At 43.4% G+C, this 18,517-nt stretch overlaps 1 protein-coding gene and 1 pseudogene across 1 annotated transcript in view; one reads left to right on the top strand and one right to left on the bottom strand.

Moving 5' to 3' along the window:
* LOC124789256 (solute carrier family 22 member 1-like) overlaps window positions 1–18,517 on the bottom strand; it is an 80,973-nt gene that overhangs the window by 17,144 nt on the left and 45,312 nt on the right. Inside the window, exons 3-4 of the mRNA XM_047256552.1 lie at window positions 13,616–13,773; window positions 8,204–8,372 (exon numbers count right to left, since the gene is read on the bottom strand). Coding sequence (XP_047112508.1) covers window positions 8,204–8,372; window positions 13,616–13,773 — 327 coding nt within the window. The remainder of the gene's footprint in view (window positions 1–8,203; window positions 8,373–13,615; window positions 13,774–18,517) is intronic.
* On the top strand, window positions 16,215–16,332 carry LOC124790868 (annotated as a pseudogene).

Below are 18,517 nucleotides of genomic sequence, written 5' to 3'. Positions count from 1 at the left end.
GAAGGCGAACTACTCGCTGTTGAGCGGAATGTCGTTACACGTATTGCCAAATGCATTGAGGTTGACGGACATTATTTTGAGCATTTATTGCATTAATGTGGCTTTTACAGGTAATCACGCTCCAACAGGATGCGTTCTCAGAAATGATAAGTTCACAAAGGTACATGTACCACGTTGGAACAACCGAAATAAAATGTCCAAACGTACCTACGTGTATTTTAACTTAAAAAACCTACCTGATACCAACTGTTCGTCTAAATTGTGAGCCATATGTTTGTGACTATTACAGCGCTATCTATCACAATGCTAAAAAAGTGGTCCAACTGACACATTAATATTTCTTTGCGTACTACACGAATATGTAATAAATAATTGGGAGTTCCTATTTTAAAAAACGCAGTTGATATGCGTTTTACCTATGGCAGCGCCATCTAGCGGGCCAACCATAGCGCCATGTGGTTTCCCTCTTCAAGCTAGACAAGTTTCGTTCTTTGTAGTTTTTTCGTTTGACGCTTATTTTGTGAGATATTTGGCCTGGTCACTATCAATGGACCACTCTGTATACATGCATATATATATATATATATATATATATATATATATATCAATGGACCACCCTGTGTATATATACTCTCATTCAACTGACAAATAACATGATTCCTATGGACTTCAATCTTTGTAACTCTGAAAAACTCTGTAGACATTCGTCAGTAACAAACTTTATGTTGAGCTCATGAATTACTGACAGGAACAATTGAATAAAAGGAATCAAATCAGTCGGTTGTTGGAAAACGATGCATTCCTATTGAACGCGAACATTCTATCGTTTTGCCATTGTTAAGCCTTTATTGTTGACTGCACTCTATTATCGTCTGTCGTCAACGTTATTGCCGTTCCAGTATTTGCTTTTTATTGGGTACCATTAAGTAACTATTAGTTTGGCTCTTCATCAATGTTTACAAAGAGGCGTGAGTTTTGTGTTTGGATCAGAATTCCGCAGTGCTCAGTGGCATGGGGATGAAATAAACCATATGACTGGGTAGAAAATGATCCTCAAGACAAACTCAATACCATTTAAAGTATCTGCACAGATAATTCACATTGTGAATCTATATTAATTAAAAAATTCGAAGAAATTTTAAAAAATATTTCTCGCAAAAAAAGCCTCAGACGAGAGTCTATATATGTTTCGAAAACAAGTGGTTACGTAACAAACAATTTACAAAATTGTTTCTTATATGCTTTATGTTCACATCACCTTAGCGTTCACCGAAAAAGGGTGATTGGTGATTGGTGCAAACCAGCGGAAACAGAGAGAGGGAGAGAGAGAGAGAGAGAGAGAGAGAGAGAGACAGAGAGAGTTTCAATAAATTTAAATAAAAAAGTTATTGTTAATTTGTTTCAATACAAATGTATAATGTATCACCAGTCGTTAACCGTTTAAAACCAACAAAAATATCCATGGTTAATGCAATAAAAACGAAAATTAGGTATGTAAGTAAATAAAGACATAGATTTTGAAAATACCTCATTTTTAGACATATACTTTTTATTGCCTATTCTTGAAATAAGGTGCGATATTTGTCTCTGAAATATTTGGCAAGACTAGTGATGACTCATGAATCATTGAAAATACTGATAAAGTATGCACATGAAATCTCTTAAACCTAGAGACTGAGTAAAAACGTTAATATGGCTGATGTAGTCGTTTGAGATTTGTGTTAATCGATTGTCTCACGTGAATTTAAATAACTCAGACATGGAGAGAGAGTGAAAGTACTGATATAGCTGACACGGCCACAGAGACTAGTTTAATTTGGTTGTTTCACTTGATTAAAAAAAAAAACGATTCAACAAAAAGCAGTCGACTGGATACTCCGTTGTTAAAACCATTCAGCTGTCCTCTCACTATGGGGAGGATGAAAGATTATTACTATTACAAGACAGACCTATCATGTCACATTCTCCAGTGAGAGTGTGCATTATAGAAAGTATATTGTAGAATGAAGTAGGTGTTGTATTATAAATTCATGTTACATTTTTACAAGTGGTTGCACTATGTTGTCTAAATAATTCATTATGGTATGGTATGAATTATTTAACAAATGCTTTACAACTGTCATCTGAAAATTTTGAAGGTTCATTGTGGCTCTTGTCCTATTGTGATGGACAGAGCTGTTGGCGTGATAGTTTCTAAAATTTTCCTCAATATTCTTTATCAACTGGTACTCACAAGACACATTAGAGAACCCAACATTTTGAAGTAATCATTACAGAGGTCACTTTTGTATTGTTGTTATACTTACATAATATCAAAATTGTGTTCTTATTTTATACCTTTAATCCTGAAAAGAAGGATTCCATCTTTCAGGACTGAGAGCGTATGGAGTTCTTGTGTGTCCACAGGGCATTGCATACTACACACTGGTCACAGAACTCCACAATAATAAGATGCTACTCTCTCTTAAATTAATTAAATTCATTGAAATTAGATGAATAAATCGTTGAGGAAGAAACCAGTGTCAGTACAATGAGGTGAAAATATCTGAGACTGAACATTTCTGATTCGCAGAACATGCAATTTAATGACTATGTGGCGACAAATGAAAATCTTCCAGGACTCGAACTTGGGTTTACTGCTTATCACCGTGTCTGTATTCTGTTTGCTAGTATCTTCGAGTGAATTTACCACTCCAGCTTACGGTCAATCTAAAAGATTTTATGCTCGTAGCGTAATCTATGTGTACATGTCTTTTTAAAGTGTTATATTTCCTTTTTAAGTTGAAATTAGTGATGTTTTTTTTTCGTGTTCATTTCTAGTTTATTACTTACTCATCAATTAGAATTTCGTTGAGGTTTAGCACACAGTATGAAAGACAGGACTCTCAAGTTGTATTGTACTGTAGGAATTGAAGATAGCTAAATTAGACATGACTATGGGTAGTAGCGTTGGTGACATGTTCTGTAATCCTTGTGTTAACGTATATCCATAATGCCTTTCACCAGCCAACGATAAATTCGAGTCTCTCTGAGACATACCGACCACATCCCTTGGGGAGTTATGCTGGAATGGGTGGAAGTTATTTCAAGATCATTCCTGGCACATATGAATCACTCTGAAGTATATCAGGATATGCTGAATGATACTGATTATGTTCAAAGAAGACGATGACCTACAGGAATTACCACTCGTTTATTCTGAAAATGTGATCGAACTTGACATGCAGCTGTAGCAAATCAGATAATCTCTATGTTGGGTTCTTCATCACTTTATAGATACGGATCCCTTGTTGAAGACGTTTTTCCTAGTCTCAGAATGAAGAAGATCGTCATTAGAGTAGCTTCTCTCATCACACAGCTGCTTGTGACTGAGCTTAGTAAAGGGTGGCTATCAAGCAAAACACTCGTCAAAACGCTCTTCACACGGATCGATGGACAACATTCTAGCAGGGAAACATAGGTCCTGTTTCAGAATGCCAATGTGATATTTCATAAGAGGTTCGAAGCGATCATGTTCAGCAATCAGAAGAACACACGCAACGCACTAGTTAGTGATTCATACGCTATCGGAACCTCGCAGACAGTTTAAGATAATCAGATGTTTCGTCTGTCGTACCGATCGACAGATTGACAGAACCGATCGAGAAACGGCCACCCAAGACAGTGGAATAGAGGTGACAGAACTTGAGAGATCAGTGTCTGCACCTGTCAAGGCCAATAAAAAATAGAGTACTCGATATAGCGGCGCGTGCCATTGCTGCTGGAAACCTTATCGCTAAACGCCCCAGTGTGAATTGACGTGTGGAACAATGGGGTCAGACACTCACTGGGTTGGACGCCACCTGCCGAAGTGTGTTTAATCTGGCGGGACGGTGAACCAGTAAGTGGAGATAGAATCCCAGTCTTCTTGAACCCGGCGGAACACTCTTCCAGGGCAGTTTTGACCCATCAGACACAACTACTACACTTGTTGCCTAGGCACGCCACGTTGACATCACACAAACTATACTTGAAATCAAATGGACTATGTAATGTGACTGTGTTTCGATCACACTGCTGTCTATAAGGTAAATATTTCTTTTACAATATAATTAAAGCGTTTTAAACCGTTGCAGTTCTGCGAAATAATTATAAAATGTTAGTATTTTATGTTCCATGCTGAAAGAACTGGGACTGGAGTGACACCTTTCGCGAAAACCAGCGATCGCTGGAAGATATTATTTTCGACCACTATTATCGTAGTTGTAAAAAGAAAGACATGAAAAAATGTATGAATCAAACTTTTACAATGTTCACTTCCCATTTGCATTTCGTTGTGTAAGCTTATTTGTCGTATGAACCAACATGGGACACAAAAGCTATACGTTGTGCCTGAGTTTATGATACTGCAAATCTGAAAAATAATATTTTATCTTGGAAACGTGAAGAAGTTAAATGATACGAATAAAATATTTCTGCATATTTCTAGTTTTTATCTTTGAGGAAAAAAAAACCGAAAGAAGTTAAATAAAGGCGTTTTTATAAATTATGAGATACATAAAACCAAAGAGCATAAGCTAGGACTAGTCAACTGCATACTACAGGAAAACCTCAAACATAAAATACTTGACGAAGATTCAAATATTGTAAATTTTATTCAGAGAAGGGAAACGTCGTAAATCAGTGCACACTAAATCAGAGACTACAAATTATCAATTTACGTTGAACAACATCTCTGGGATTGACTATAAAGCACATCACTGGTCTACGCTTTAGTATCGAAAAGAAACCACTACTCTGAGAGTGCACACTAAATCAGAGACTACAAATTATCAATTTACGTTGAACAACATCTCTGGGATTGACTATAAAGCACATCACTGGTCTACGCTTTAGTATCGAAAAGAAACCACTACTCTGAGGCTTTTTTCTTACCTTTTTCGCACAAACTGCGAAACTATTCTTTTTTTCTTACCTTTTCCGCACAAACTGAGAAGCTATCTAAATTCTAATAACAAATATTCTCGGAAAGCACCCGCTTACAAATAGATATTATACATACTGTGCATATGTCTACGTAACCAAATATATCTGCGAGAAACATGATGTTCGCAGTTCGCCAGCATAGGGTCACCCAAAACCAGGCGTATCATGGTAACCATCAAGTATCCCATCCTAGGAAAGAAACTGGTCCAGACGGCATTCATAACCCAGCTTATTCACACAACATTAGAATATTTTACAGACATGAAGACTGCTATCCTCAAACACCACAATTTCCTTGTACGTTGGAATGTAGCCAAGCTCCTGATGTTCAGGAAGGCAGGGAAAGACAACTCCCTCCCACAAAATTACAGAATCATCACCCTATTGGACTCTTTCAGCAGTGCTGTTGAGTAAAAACTGAACGGCACTATAATACCGCACGGGTACATACATGTCACTAACTCATGCGTCACTGACAAAAGCTTCAAGAGAATAGGGGCGAACAGTCAGCAGTATATGGTAAATAGGCGGGAACACCTCAGGGAAGCGTGCTGGAATCCTACGAGCGAAGCCCCCATAGCCCCGTGATGGTAGACATCCACCCCAATGACATAGCTGATGGTGGTGGTGGTAAGTTCCTATGGGACCAAACGTCTGAGGTCATCAGTCCCTAGACTTACACACTACTTAATCTAACTTAAACTAACATACGCTGATGGCGACACGCACACCCATGCCCGAGGGAGGACTCGAACCTCCGACGGGAGGAGCCGCGCGAACCATGGCAATGCGCCCAAGACCGTGCGGATAACCCGCGCGGCACACAGCTATCCTGGCACAATACTGGGAATCATCAAACACTGTCTCAGCCTACAGACAGCATTGAAAACTGTCGGGTCTTGGTTGGAGAAATGGTGAGTTTAGTAAGTGGAAGTTAATTCTACACTACTGGCCATTAAAATTGCTTCACCAAGAAGAAATGCAGATGACAAACTGGTATTCATTGGAAAAATATACTATACTAAAACTGACATGTGATTACATTTTCACGCAATTTGGGTGCATAGATCCTGAGAAAACAGACCCAGAACAACTACCTCTGGCCGTAATAACGGCCTTGATACGCCTGGGCATTGAGTCAAACAGAGCTTGGGTGGCGGGTGCAGATACAGCTGCCCATGCAGCTTCAACACGATACCACAGTTCATCAAGAGTAGTGACTGGCGTACTGTGGCGAGCCAGTTGCTCGGCCACCATTGACCAGACGTTTTCAATTGGAGAGAGATCTGGAGAACGTGCTGGCCAGGGCAGCAGTCGAACTTTTTCGGTATTCAGAAAGGCCCGTACAGGACCTGCAACATGCGGTCGTGCATTATCCTGCTGAAATGTAGGGTTTCGCAGGGATCGAATGAAGGGTGGAGCCACAGGTCGTAACACATCTGCCGGCCGCGATGGTCTAGCGGTTCTAGGCGCGCAGTCCGGAACCGCGCGACTGCTACGGTCGCAGGTTCGAATCCTGCCTCGGGCATGGTTGTGTGTGATGTCCTTAGGTTAGTTAGGTTTAAGTAGTTCTAAGTTCTAGGGGACTGATGACCACAGATGTTAAGTCCCATAGTGCTCAGAGCCATTTGAACCATTTTTTGAACCGTAACACATCTGAAATGTAACTTCCACTGTTCAAGGTGCCGTCAGTGCGAATAAGAGGTTACCGAGACGTGTAACCAATGGCACCGCATACCATCACGTCGAGTGATACGCCAGTATGGCGATGACGAATACACGCTTCCAATGTGCGTTTACCGCGATGTCGCCAAACATGGATGCGACCATCATGATGCTGTAAACAGAACCTGGATTCATCCGAAAAAGTGACGTTTTGCCATTCGTGCACCCAGGTTCGTCGTTGAGTACACCATCGCGGGCGCTCCTGTCTGTCGTGCAGCGTCAAGGGTAGCCGTATCCATGGTCTCCGAGCTGATAGTCCATGCTGCTCCAAACGTCGTCGAACTGTTCGTGCAGATGGTTGTTGTCTTGCGAACGTCCCCATCTGTTGACTCAGGGATCGAGACGTGGCTGCACGATCCGTTACAGCAATGCGGATAAGATGCCTGTCATCTCGACTGCTAGTGATACGAGGCCGTTGGGATCCAGCACGGCGTTCCGTATTACCCTCCTGAACCTACCAATTCCATATTCTACTAACAGTCATTGGATTTCGACCAACGTGAGCAGCGATGTCGCGATACGATAAACCGCAAACGCGATACGCTACAACCCGACGTTTATCAAAGTCGGAATCGTGATGGTACGCATTTCTCCTCCTTACACGAGGCATCACAACAACGTTTCACCAGGCAACGCCGGTCAACCGCTGTTTGTGTATGAGAAATCGGTTGGAAACTTTCCTCATGTCAGAATGTTGTAGGTGTCGCCACTGGCGCCAACCATGTGTGAATGCTCTGAAAAGCTAATCAACTGCATATCACAGTGTCTTCTTCCCGTCGGTTAAATTTCGCGTTTGTAGCACGTCATCTTCGTGGTGTAGCAAATTTTAATGGCTAGTAGTGTATTTACAAGCAGTGCCCCCCTTCCCCACCCCTCACACACACACACACACACACACACACACACACACACACACACACACACACACACATTTACAAGCACAAGCAGTGTAGAGACATCACATTACACAAAAAATTTTTGTGTGAGAATTAGCTGCCTCGGGTTTTAGTTGTACTGTGGGCAAACTGAAACCAGAGCTTAAGTCAGTCTTTTCTAAAACTACCCAATGCTCATCTGACAAAGTACACTGAACAGGAGCCTGGCTAGTACATGTATGTAACTCTCATTATATGGCTGATGACGTACGTGGCAGGTGTTTGGGAATACCCAACGCCAACACATCTTTGGCCCCTGCAGATTATGCAGAGAAAAGTTTTATTAATTGCGAGCAATGTCCCATTACACACACGCACCAACGGACGCTCTATTCTACAATAATACGACACAGTCGGATACGCTGTGTATCTCGTTAAGTGCTTGACGTCACAGCTTTCTACACGCTTGACTCGCAAAAATAATCTCCTGGCGTACTTCTGCCCGCAGACAAGACTCGCCGACTAAAGAAAAGCTGTGTATTTTCGTCGTCCGTTGTTCATTCCGTTCAGAATATAATGTGTTAATATTTATTGTATCTTTACGCATCACCATACATCTTTTATTTTGCGTGTCTTACCTGAAGAAGAAGAATAACGCAAAACAACAGAGGGTAGCAATCGAGACGAAGTAGTTCCAATTGGGCACTGCCCATGACACGAGACCAGCAAGCATCATTCCAACGGCCTCACTAAAGCACTGGTAGCGGTTGACTGCAGTGCGGTGCTTGACATCAGTCAGCTCCAAACCTGAAACACGAGGAAGCACCGTCAAATCCTTTCAATCTTAGGTATCAAATAACACAGACGTCACTTTAAAGGTGTTTCGGAGACGATTCAGTAGTTCACTTGCGGGATAGACACAATAGCAGTATGAGTGGTTTCACAATAACTAACTTTTAAAGAAAGCCTAAAGCCGTAAACGAGAAGCGCTTACTAAGCCAAGGGCATTTGTTCATCGCAGTTGGCAGTACAAATGTTATTCACATTGAAACTGTTACTGTGTTTGCAGCCAGTTGCCATCAGTTTTCATGAATTTTGGTTTATTTCTTGACATATAGCACTGGTCACATCTGTGATATACTGCGAAGTCAACAGGTTCATACTGATCATTTACATGATTGGCTTTTATATTAGGCGTAATCTGTATTTAAAGTTACAAGGAGAGGGCACGACGTTCGTATCGTGGATTTACTTCAAACTTTGTACACTTTTAGTAGTCCATTAGGAGAGCATAATGTGTAAATAGTAAGGCGTACTACTTGGGCAATTTCGAGAAAACGGCGAGAGATGTTTTACCCGTCAGTGATGTAGCAGTGCGTTGCGACTCTGACCATGATATAATTGTGGTCATGTGGTTAGTGTTCGAGCTCCGTCATCGGTTAATCACTGGGCCGAACGCCGCTTACTTTTTTAATTTATGTTTTTCAAAACAGTAGTCATACTATTTCGTACATATTACATTTGAAAGGTAATGTGATGAAAAGACAAGTGTATTTGCATGGACCTTTACTGAATTTCCAATGTTATTTGGGTATTTGCTAATATATGTTGTCGCAACAAGTACTGTATTTATAATTATCTACAACTAAACGACCGCACACATAATGGTTTCACGAAAAGATGCCTGCAATCGGGTAAGGCACCGAAACTGCTTTCCATCTGGAAGCTTTGATCTGCAGACACAGGTTTCAAGGACGAGGGACAGGCTTGGAAAGCCCGAGTCAGATATCGTCAAATACAAATGTGAATAACTTTACTCCCTGATACAATGAGTTACAATATGCCAGAATATGAGGGTAATGTACGATTAACCGTCGAATGTGCTTTACGCAGAATTTGCAGGATGATATTTTTCACACATACACGGAAAACATGAATATAGACAGGCAAGAAATGACATCTGTCACCTTTATTTCAAGGCGTCAGTGCCACGATCCTCCATAAACCTGGGAAAACACGGACAGTCACCAGGTAGGAGAGGAAGACCTGTTTCTACACCAAGATCCCAGAAAAAGAGACCAGTTTGTAAAGCGGCAGCTCAAGTGAGATTTCAGCAACAGAATCATTGGCCGAAACTTTTGGACATAAAAAATGCAAATGGATGTCGTTATGAAATGTGCAAAAGGAAAACTAAGTATGTTTATATTGCATGTAAGGAACCTCTGTGCCCAAATTGCATTCAGTTTCCAAGAAAAAAAGAAATAATTAACAGATGAGGACTCAAGAGTTCTCACGTGCGTAGTGTTCACTCCAGTGGACATGTCTGTATTTTGTTTGTAAATAGCAACTTTGAGTAAAACTTCATATTTTGTGGTAGTAGACATTTTTGTTTACTATATAAACCTCATTTCAAAAAATTTTTCTCACTTGTTAATAATTTATGAGTGGCAGGGATAAAATAAGTATTTTATGTTTCCTTCTTAGGTTTTTATTCTTTTATTCATTGATCTTGTAGAAACTAAATCCATGCATGTTAACACGGATTTAGGTGATGAAAAACTATTTTTGGTTATTTTATGGGCGTGAGGCCCCAGAAACAGCTGCTTTTTGAAGCAGTTATACCTAAGATAGAAATGCTTCTTAAACCTGTTATGGAAATCTCTAAAGCAATTCAACGCCATTTGTTGCTGTTTGAATGGATGTCACAGTACATTATCTGCTAAGTATAAAAGTGTGTAGAAAAATTTCAAATATATTTTAAAATTTTTTATGAGTTTCTGGCTCGACAACTTTGTAGAAGGCTCTTTCATATAGTATTTTCCAATATATGGTTCAAATGGCTCTGAGCACTATGCGACTTAACTTCTGAGGTCATCAGTCGCCTAGAACTTAGAACTAATTAAACCTAACTAACCTAAGGACATCACACACATCCATGCCCGAGGCAGGATTCGAACCTGCGACCGTAGCTGTCCCGCGGTTCCGGACTGAGCGCCTAGAACAGCTAGACCACCGCGGCCGGCCTCCAATATATGCTGCCAGAAGAAATGCATCACTATCAACATCATTTAATTGACAAGTCAAGTGACGGGTAGTTGACCATTGTAGGAGTGTATGACAATATGATATGATAACAAATTCAGACCAAATGAAACACACATAACACTATAAACGGTGCATATACATTTCCATCAATACATGGTGTATCCCCTCTGGCGGCAATGCAAGCGTGTATTCTCGCATGCAAACGATCATAAGGGTGACGAATAGCATCCAGCGACAGATTGCTGCAGGCATTTTGCGCCTTCTGTTGTAGTTCGGCAATAGTTCTTGTAGATCCTGGAGAATGATTAAGTTACAACACGTTCCTTACAAGATCAACTGGCGATACATCTGGTGATTTTGCTAGCCAGAGAAGTTGTTTTACACCACTAGAAGCGTGTTGCGCCGCAGCCGCCGCATCTGGCCGTGCATTGTCCTGTTGGAAGGGGACATCAGCTTTCTGTCGTAGAAATGGCAGTAGCCCAAGGATAATAGCCTGCCCGATGTAGCGGGCGCTGGTTACTTCACCCTTCAGAAGCACCAAGTGTGATGGCGGGTTGTAACTCACGTCCCCCACACCATGAAGCCTGGGATGGGACCTGTGTGATGTGGTAGAATGCACTCTGGAATAGGCAGCTCACTGGGTATACGCCACACTTCATCACTCACACGCAGACAGAACCCATTCTCATCACTGAAGACAACAGAGTGCCAATCATTTCGGCAGTCAACTCTTCCAGGACACAAGAGTGGCCAGAGACACGTGTGAACTTAATCCTGCTGCAAGCAGGCGGCTGCTAATGAGGCCTCATGATACAGCATGTGCAACGTGTGCCACAATTTCGGCCCTGCATGATGTTCCGGGGTCCGCCGCTGCTCGCAAAATGCGTCGATCTTGACGCGTGTCTGCCATGCACGAATGTACAAAACCCGGTATACAGGTGTGGGAATGTCGCAGAGACCACTGCTGAAAGCAGCGACAGCCCATCGGTATATTGTGCCTAACATGTGCAGCAGTCCGCCAAGACATGCATCCAGCTTCCCACATCCCCACAATGGCACCCCATTCAATAGGCTGAAGCCGTTCAAGAGGAGTACGTTCTCGTGAGTGGGGCGTGGTTGTGCCATATGAAGAATGTTGCAAACACTACTCACCTCGAAACTCAGCACAGTTACTGCCTGCAGAGCCAAGGCTGAGGACGCACATATAGGCCTCCTGGGCGCTGTCTTATCGACAAAGACCGTGACAAATGACTCATTAATACTACAAGCCGTTAGTACGCACATATTATACAGGGAGTTTCAAAAATGACCGCTATATTTGAAACGGCAATAAAAACTAAACGAGCAGCGATAGAAATACACCGTTTGTTGCAATATGCTTGGGACAACAGTACATTTTCAGGCAGACAAACTTTCGAAATTACAGTAGTTACAATTTTCGACAACAGATGGCGCTGCAAATGATGTGAAAGATATAGAAGACAACGCAGTCTGTGGGTGCGCCATTCTGTACGTCGTCTTCCTGCTGTAAGCGTGTGCTGTTCACAACGTGCAAGTGTGCTGTAGACAACATGGTTTATTCCTTAGAACAGAGGATTTTTCTGGTGTTGGAATTCCATCGCCTAGAACACAGAGTTGTTGCAACAAGACGAAGTTTTCAACGGAGGTTTAAAGTAACCAAAGGACCGAAAAGCGATACAATAAAGGATCTGTTTGAAAAATTTCAACGGACTGGGAACGTGATGGATGAACGTGCTGGAAAGGTAGGGCGACCGCGTACGGCAACCACAGAGGGCAATGCGCAGCTAGTGCAGCAGGTGATCCAACAGCGGCCTCGGGTTTCCGTTATCCGTGTTGCAGCTGCGGTCCAAATGACGCCAACGTCCACGTATCGTCTCATGCGCCAGAGTTAACACCTCTATCCATACAAAATTCAAACGCGGCAACCCCTCAGCGCCACTACCATTGCTGCACGAGAGACATTCGCTAATGATATAGTGCACAGGATTGATGACGGCGATATGCACGTGGGCAGCATTTGGTTTACTGACGAAGCTTATTTTTACCTGGACGGCTTCGTCAATAAACAGAACTGGCGCATATGGGGAACCGAAAAGCCCCATGTTGCAGTCCCATCGTCCCTGCATCCTCAAAAAGTACTGGTCTGGGCCGCCATTTCTTCCAAAGGAATCATTGGCCCATTTTTCAGATCCGAAACGATTACTGCATCACGCTATCTGGACATTCTTCGTGAATTTGTGGCGGTACAAACTGCCTTAGACGACACTGCGAACACCTCGTGGTTTATGCAAGATGGTGCCCGGCCACATCGCACGGCCGACGTCTTTAATTTCCTGAATGAATATTTCGATGATCGTGTGATTGCTTTGGGCTATCCGAAACATACAGGAGGCGGCGTGGATTGGCCTCCCTATTCGCCAGACATGAACCCCTGTGACTTCTTTCTGTGGGGACACTTGAAAGACCAGGTGTACCGCCAGAATCCAGAAACAATTGCACAGCTGAAGCAGTACATCCCGTCTGCATGTGAAGCCATTCCGCCAGACACGTTGTCAAAGGTTTCGGGTAATTTCATTCAGAGACTACGCCATATTATTGCTACGCATGGTGGATATGTGGAAAATATCGTACTATAGAGTTTCCCAGACCGCAGCGCCATCTGTTGTTGACAATTGTAACTATTGTAATTTCGAAAGTTTGTCTGCCTGAAAATGTACTGTTGTTCCAAGCATATTGCAACAAACGGTGTATTTCTATCGCTGCTCGTTTAGTTTGTATTGCCGTTTCAAATATACCGGTCATTTTTGAAACACCCTGTACCATGGCGCCGCTAAACATAGTCCTTGAGAGTGTTACATTTCTTCTCAGGCATTTGAAGTACTTTTCCCAGGTTCTGGAATGAGCAAACTGCCATAACGTTTCTAAAGATTTTCTGATGCTGCCGAGATTACTGTAACAGCTACGTCAGTTTTTTTAACACTCACCGACAGACAAGACCGATTCTACCATGGGCCCAGCCGCAGCTGACACGAGGGATGCCGCCAGGATGAAGAGGGGCAGCACGTGTGGAGCGAGGACGACAAGCAGTCTGCTGACCACGTGGGCTGATAGGCAGAGCAGCTGCTGGGGGCGTCGGCCGTACCTGTCATCGGCAAGAGTCAGCTCAGCCTGCGTGTCGAGGTCCTGGGCAGTCCAGCTAACAGATACACTCCCACGATTATGCGCTGCTACTTATTACAGGATATATTCCACTTATATGTTGATGGACTTTGTAGTTGGGACAGAAAAGAGCAGAGACTGGAGTAGCCAAGGCCTTAGACAGTTTACGAGTGACTGTTAACACTTTCGGTTCAAATCCCATACGCCAAAGGGGCGCCTGTGTCGGTCGTGTGGACTGCCCCTGTATCCCGTAACGGCGCAGCTTTCCAAATGGTTCAGATGGCTCTGAGCACTATGGGACTTAACATCTGAGATCATCAGTCCCCTAGAACTTAGAACTACTTAAACCTAACTAACCTAAGGACATCACACACATCCATGCCCGAGGCAGGATTCGAAACTGCGACCGTAGCAGCAGCGCGGTTTCGGACTGAAGCGCCTATAACCGCTCGGCCACAGCAGCGGGCGCTCAGCTTTTCGATTTGCTGGAATGTGCTTTCCCATGTGCTCCACGACTTTCGACTGTATGATGGCTGTAGCTGCTCATATCTTGCCTTCTAGATGCAGCAGAGTTATAAGTGTGCATGTAAACTCTCATGAAGAAATGAAAAACAGGAAGGTCTTCCAACGAGCTTCAGAGCAAGGAAGCTAAAGGTTCTGTCTTTTTCCTTTATTTTATTTCTGGAAAAGTACAAAAACACTGGAGGCAAACATCATGGACAAGGCCGGTGTAGCGTGTGTCAACCAGCTTCACAGCTACTACCCAGTCGCGAGAAACACAATGAAGTGGCGAAAAAACTTTTCTTTCCCGTTTGCGTAACGTCTACTGTGAATGCTTTTATTTTGTACGCGGATGTCGCCAACCAGAAGACACCTCTAGTGTAATTTGTAAAAGGAAGTTAGTATGGAGTTGTTAGTTGCGGGAGCAGACATTCGATCATTGGAACCAACAGCACCCTCTAGCCTGGATAGAAATTTTGGTCGTCTTCCAGAACAACAAAGGAAACACCACGTGCTACTGTGAAGGTCGCTTTGGCAAAGGAAAGAAAGAGACTGGGAAGCGGATAAGGAAAGAAACCAGATAATCGTACAAAGACAAATTATAAGTATATATGAATTACAAGTCATCATTTTTTGTCATTGAATATGAAATGAATTTGCACTTGTGAAGTTAATTTTTTTGTTTTTATTTGTGAGATAATATAAAACTTTATCTTTGTTAGTCTGTTCCATTTACTCCCTACCCCTCCTCGACAATTACGGTCAGCAGCTCACGGTCTTGCGCTTCGCGATGCTGACTCTCGACCATGGGGCCCTGGGACGATTCCTGGCCGGGTCGGGGATGTTTCCCACTAGGGACTGGGTGCGCGTTGATTGTCCTCATAATTATTTCATCATCAGTGATGCACAAGTCGCGGAAGTTGCGTCAAACAAAAAAAAAGTACATGAACTCTGGCGGCCGAACTTCTCAGGATGGGATTTCCGGCCAACAGTGTTACACGCACATTTCATTTCATTTCAAAGAAAAGATGCAGAACACAGAATGAAGCTTACAGTTGTAGTTGGACTGGTGGGCCAAAGCGTTAAGACCAGCTGTTGAATATTATCATGATCGCCCTCTCGAACGCATACATAAGCAATTCTGCATGGCATGAATTTGCCCAATTGTATACTAAAAATTTTCCACTGAACTGATGTTAATTTTGTGGCGAAGATATCAAAATGAATTCACAATCATGCTCGTGAAACCACTGCAGTATGATATTGGCCTTGTAACATGGACAGTTATCCTGGTGGAAGATGCTGTTGCCGTCCGGGAACACAATAAGCGTGAAGGGATATAGGTGGCCCACAGCACTAAACATGCAATCCACATATGTCACGATACCTTCGACAGTGCCACAGGTCCCACGAAAACCCATATCAGTGTCCACTGTAGCATAGTAATACCTCCACCAGCCTGCATCCATGGAACGGTATGTTGAAGATGTTGGTGGAGTAACTTGGGAACACACAGAGGTCACCCACTACAGAGAATCCATGTTCAACCACGTGCGCTACATGGTATCCTCCAAAACCTCGTGCCTGCACCACCATTACGCTCTGTCTTCAGATCTGCCACAGATCGCTGCCCATTCTGCTTTATGGGCAAATCTCCCACATTCCATTCTGCTTTATGGGCAAGATTGCAACGTCCGTGTTCTGTGACAAGATATGGACATTCGAAACCTTGTCACCTACTCCTGGTTCTACAGTCATTCATCCATTTTCCATAGATACTCACAACAGCAGCATGTGAACAGCTGACCTGCTACACTGTTTCCAAGATGCTCGTTCCCAGGTGTAGTGTCATAACAGTATGCACTTTATTGAGTCAGGTATATCAGTGGCTTTCCCTAATTGCGCCCCACTTACACTGAGGTGGGCAACGGCCTTGCCGCAGTGGAAACACCGGTTCCCGTCAGATCACCGAAGTTAAGCGCTGTCGGGCGTGGCCGGCACTTGGATGGGTGACCGTACGCGCTGCCATTCGCTGTTGCCATTTTTCGGGTTGCACTCAGCCTCGTGATGCCAATTGAGGAGCTACTCGACCGAATAGTAGCGGCTCCGGTCAAAGAAAACCATCATAACGACCGGGAGAGCGGTGTGCTGACCACACGCCCCTCCTCTCCGCATCCTCATCTGAGGATGATATGGCGGTCGGATGGTCCCGATGGGCCACTTGTGGCCTGAAGACGGAGTGCTTTTACACTGAGGTGACAAGTGTCGTGGGATACCTCCTAATATCATGTCAGACATGCTTTTCCCCAGTGGAGCGCAGCAACTCGGCGTGGTATTTACTCAAAAAGTCGTTGGAAATCAACAGTAGAAATACTGAGCCATGCTGGCTGGCACTATATATATATCCATAACTGCAAAAGTGTTGCCGGTGCAGGATTTTGTGCACAAACTGACCTCACGATTATGTCCCATAAAAGTTCCATGGGGTTCATGTCCGGCTATCTGGGTGGAGAACTCGTCCGAATTGTCTGCAATGTTCTTCAAACCAATCGAGAACAACTGTAGTATTCCGTCGTTGTTCCGGAACGTGAAATACGTGAAAGGCTGCAAATAGTCTCCAAGAAGCCGAACAAAACCATTTCCAGTCAATGACCGGTTCAGTTGGATCAGAGAACACAGTCCATTCCATGTAAACACAACTCGTACAAATGTGAGGCCACCACCATCTTGGAAAGTGCATTGTTGACAAATTGGGTGCGCGGCTTCGTTGGGTCTGCTCACACTCGACCCTAACATCACCATTTACCACCTGAGATCAGGACTCATCTCACCAGGCCAAGGTTTCCCACTCGCCTAGGGTCCGACCGATAATGTGACCACCCCATGAGAGACGCTGAAGGCGATGTCGTGATGCTAACAAAGGCACGCAAGTCAGTCGTCTGCTGCCCTGGCCCATTAAAGCCAAATTTCACCGCACTGTCTCAACGGTTGCGCTCGTCGTACATCCCATATTGATTTCTGCGATAATTTCACGCAGTGTTGCTTGTCTGTTAGCACTGACAACTCTACGGAAACACCACTGCTCTCGGTCGTTAAGTGAAGGCCGTCGGCCACTGTGTTGTCCTTGGTGAGAGGTAGTGCCTGAAATTTGGTGTTCTCGGTATACTTTTGACGCTGTGGTTCTCTGTATATTCAGTTCTCAAACGATTTCCCATGCGTCTAGCTCCAACCACTATTCCGCGTTCAAAGTCTGTTAATTCCCATTGCCTTAATCACTTTGGAAACCTTTACATGAATCACCAGAGTACAAATGATAGCTCCGCCAATGTACTGACTTTTTATACCTTGTGTAAGCGATACTACTCCCATCTCTATACGTGCATATTGCTATATCGTGACTTTTGTCACCTCAGCGTAATACTATTACTTATTGACAAAAGATGAAGAAGAACAAGAAGCAGAGAAACATCCCATCACGAGTTGAATCTGCAGTGACGAGCCAGAACATTACTACCACCACCCACCACGAGATTGTGGCAGTTCCGGCGCTTGAAGCTGTAAGGACAGCACATAGCGACTTTAGAAAACAACAATGGCACACAGTCAGAAGAGAGTTTTATGTTCCGTGTTTCCTGCAGACACAGTTGTGCTGCGGTACGGATAAGGTGCATCAAAGCGTGCGACTGAAGTGAAGTGACTCCAAAGTTCCAACTATTTGGAGCAGCACGAATCTCTTGCGCAAAACGCCTAAACTGCATACAGATTGCGACAGGGCGGTAAATGAGAAAGGGCGGTTGCAGAGTTCTCACGAGTGTGCATATACAAATATTGGTTAAAAACGTTGTTGCAAATTGTGGCTCTCAGGTAAGTCTCAGGGGATGCTTTCCACACTTGGTGTATTGGTACACTGTTATAGTTTATGAATTAATTATTCACTCAGACATGAGTACAGTTTATGCTAGGGAACAAAAATTAGGCGATTATTATAGCAAAATCAGTTTTTCACGACACAGTTCAGTTACTGTTTATTGGCGTTGTCCTTTTCTTTCACACAATGAAATTAACGCTGGTGAGACGGTTTACAGTTTCACTTTAATAATAATTTGACTCCGAGCCCCCAGTAGTAGTAATGTAGGCTGCTATAAATGGAAATTACTCAGTCAATTCGAGCAGAACCACAAGTCCCATTGTGCTCATTGATCTAACAGTTTTGGCGGGAAATCACA

This window comes from Schistocerca piceifrons, chromosome 3, assembly GCF_021461385.2.
Source record: "Schistocerca piceifrons isolate TAMUIC-IGC-003096 chromosome 3, iqSchPice1.1, whole genome shotgun sequence".
Taxonomy (NCBI): domain Eukaryota; kingdom Metazoa; phylum Arthropoda; class Insecta; order Orthoptera; family Acrididae; genus Schistocerca; species Schistocerca piceifrons.
Note: the sequence above shows the minus strand (reverse complement) of the source record. Positions and strands in the feature narration are given on the sequence as shown.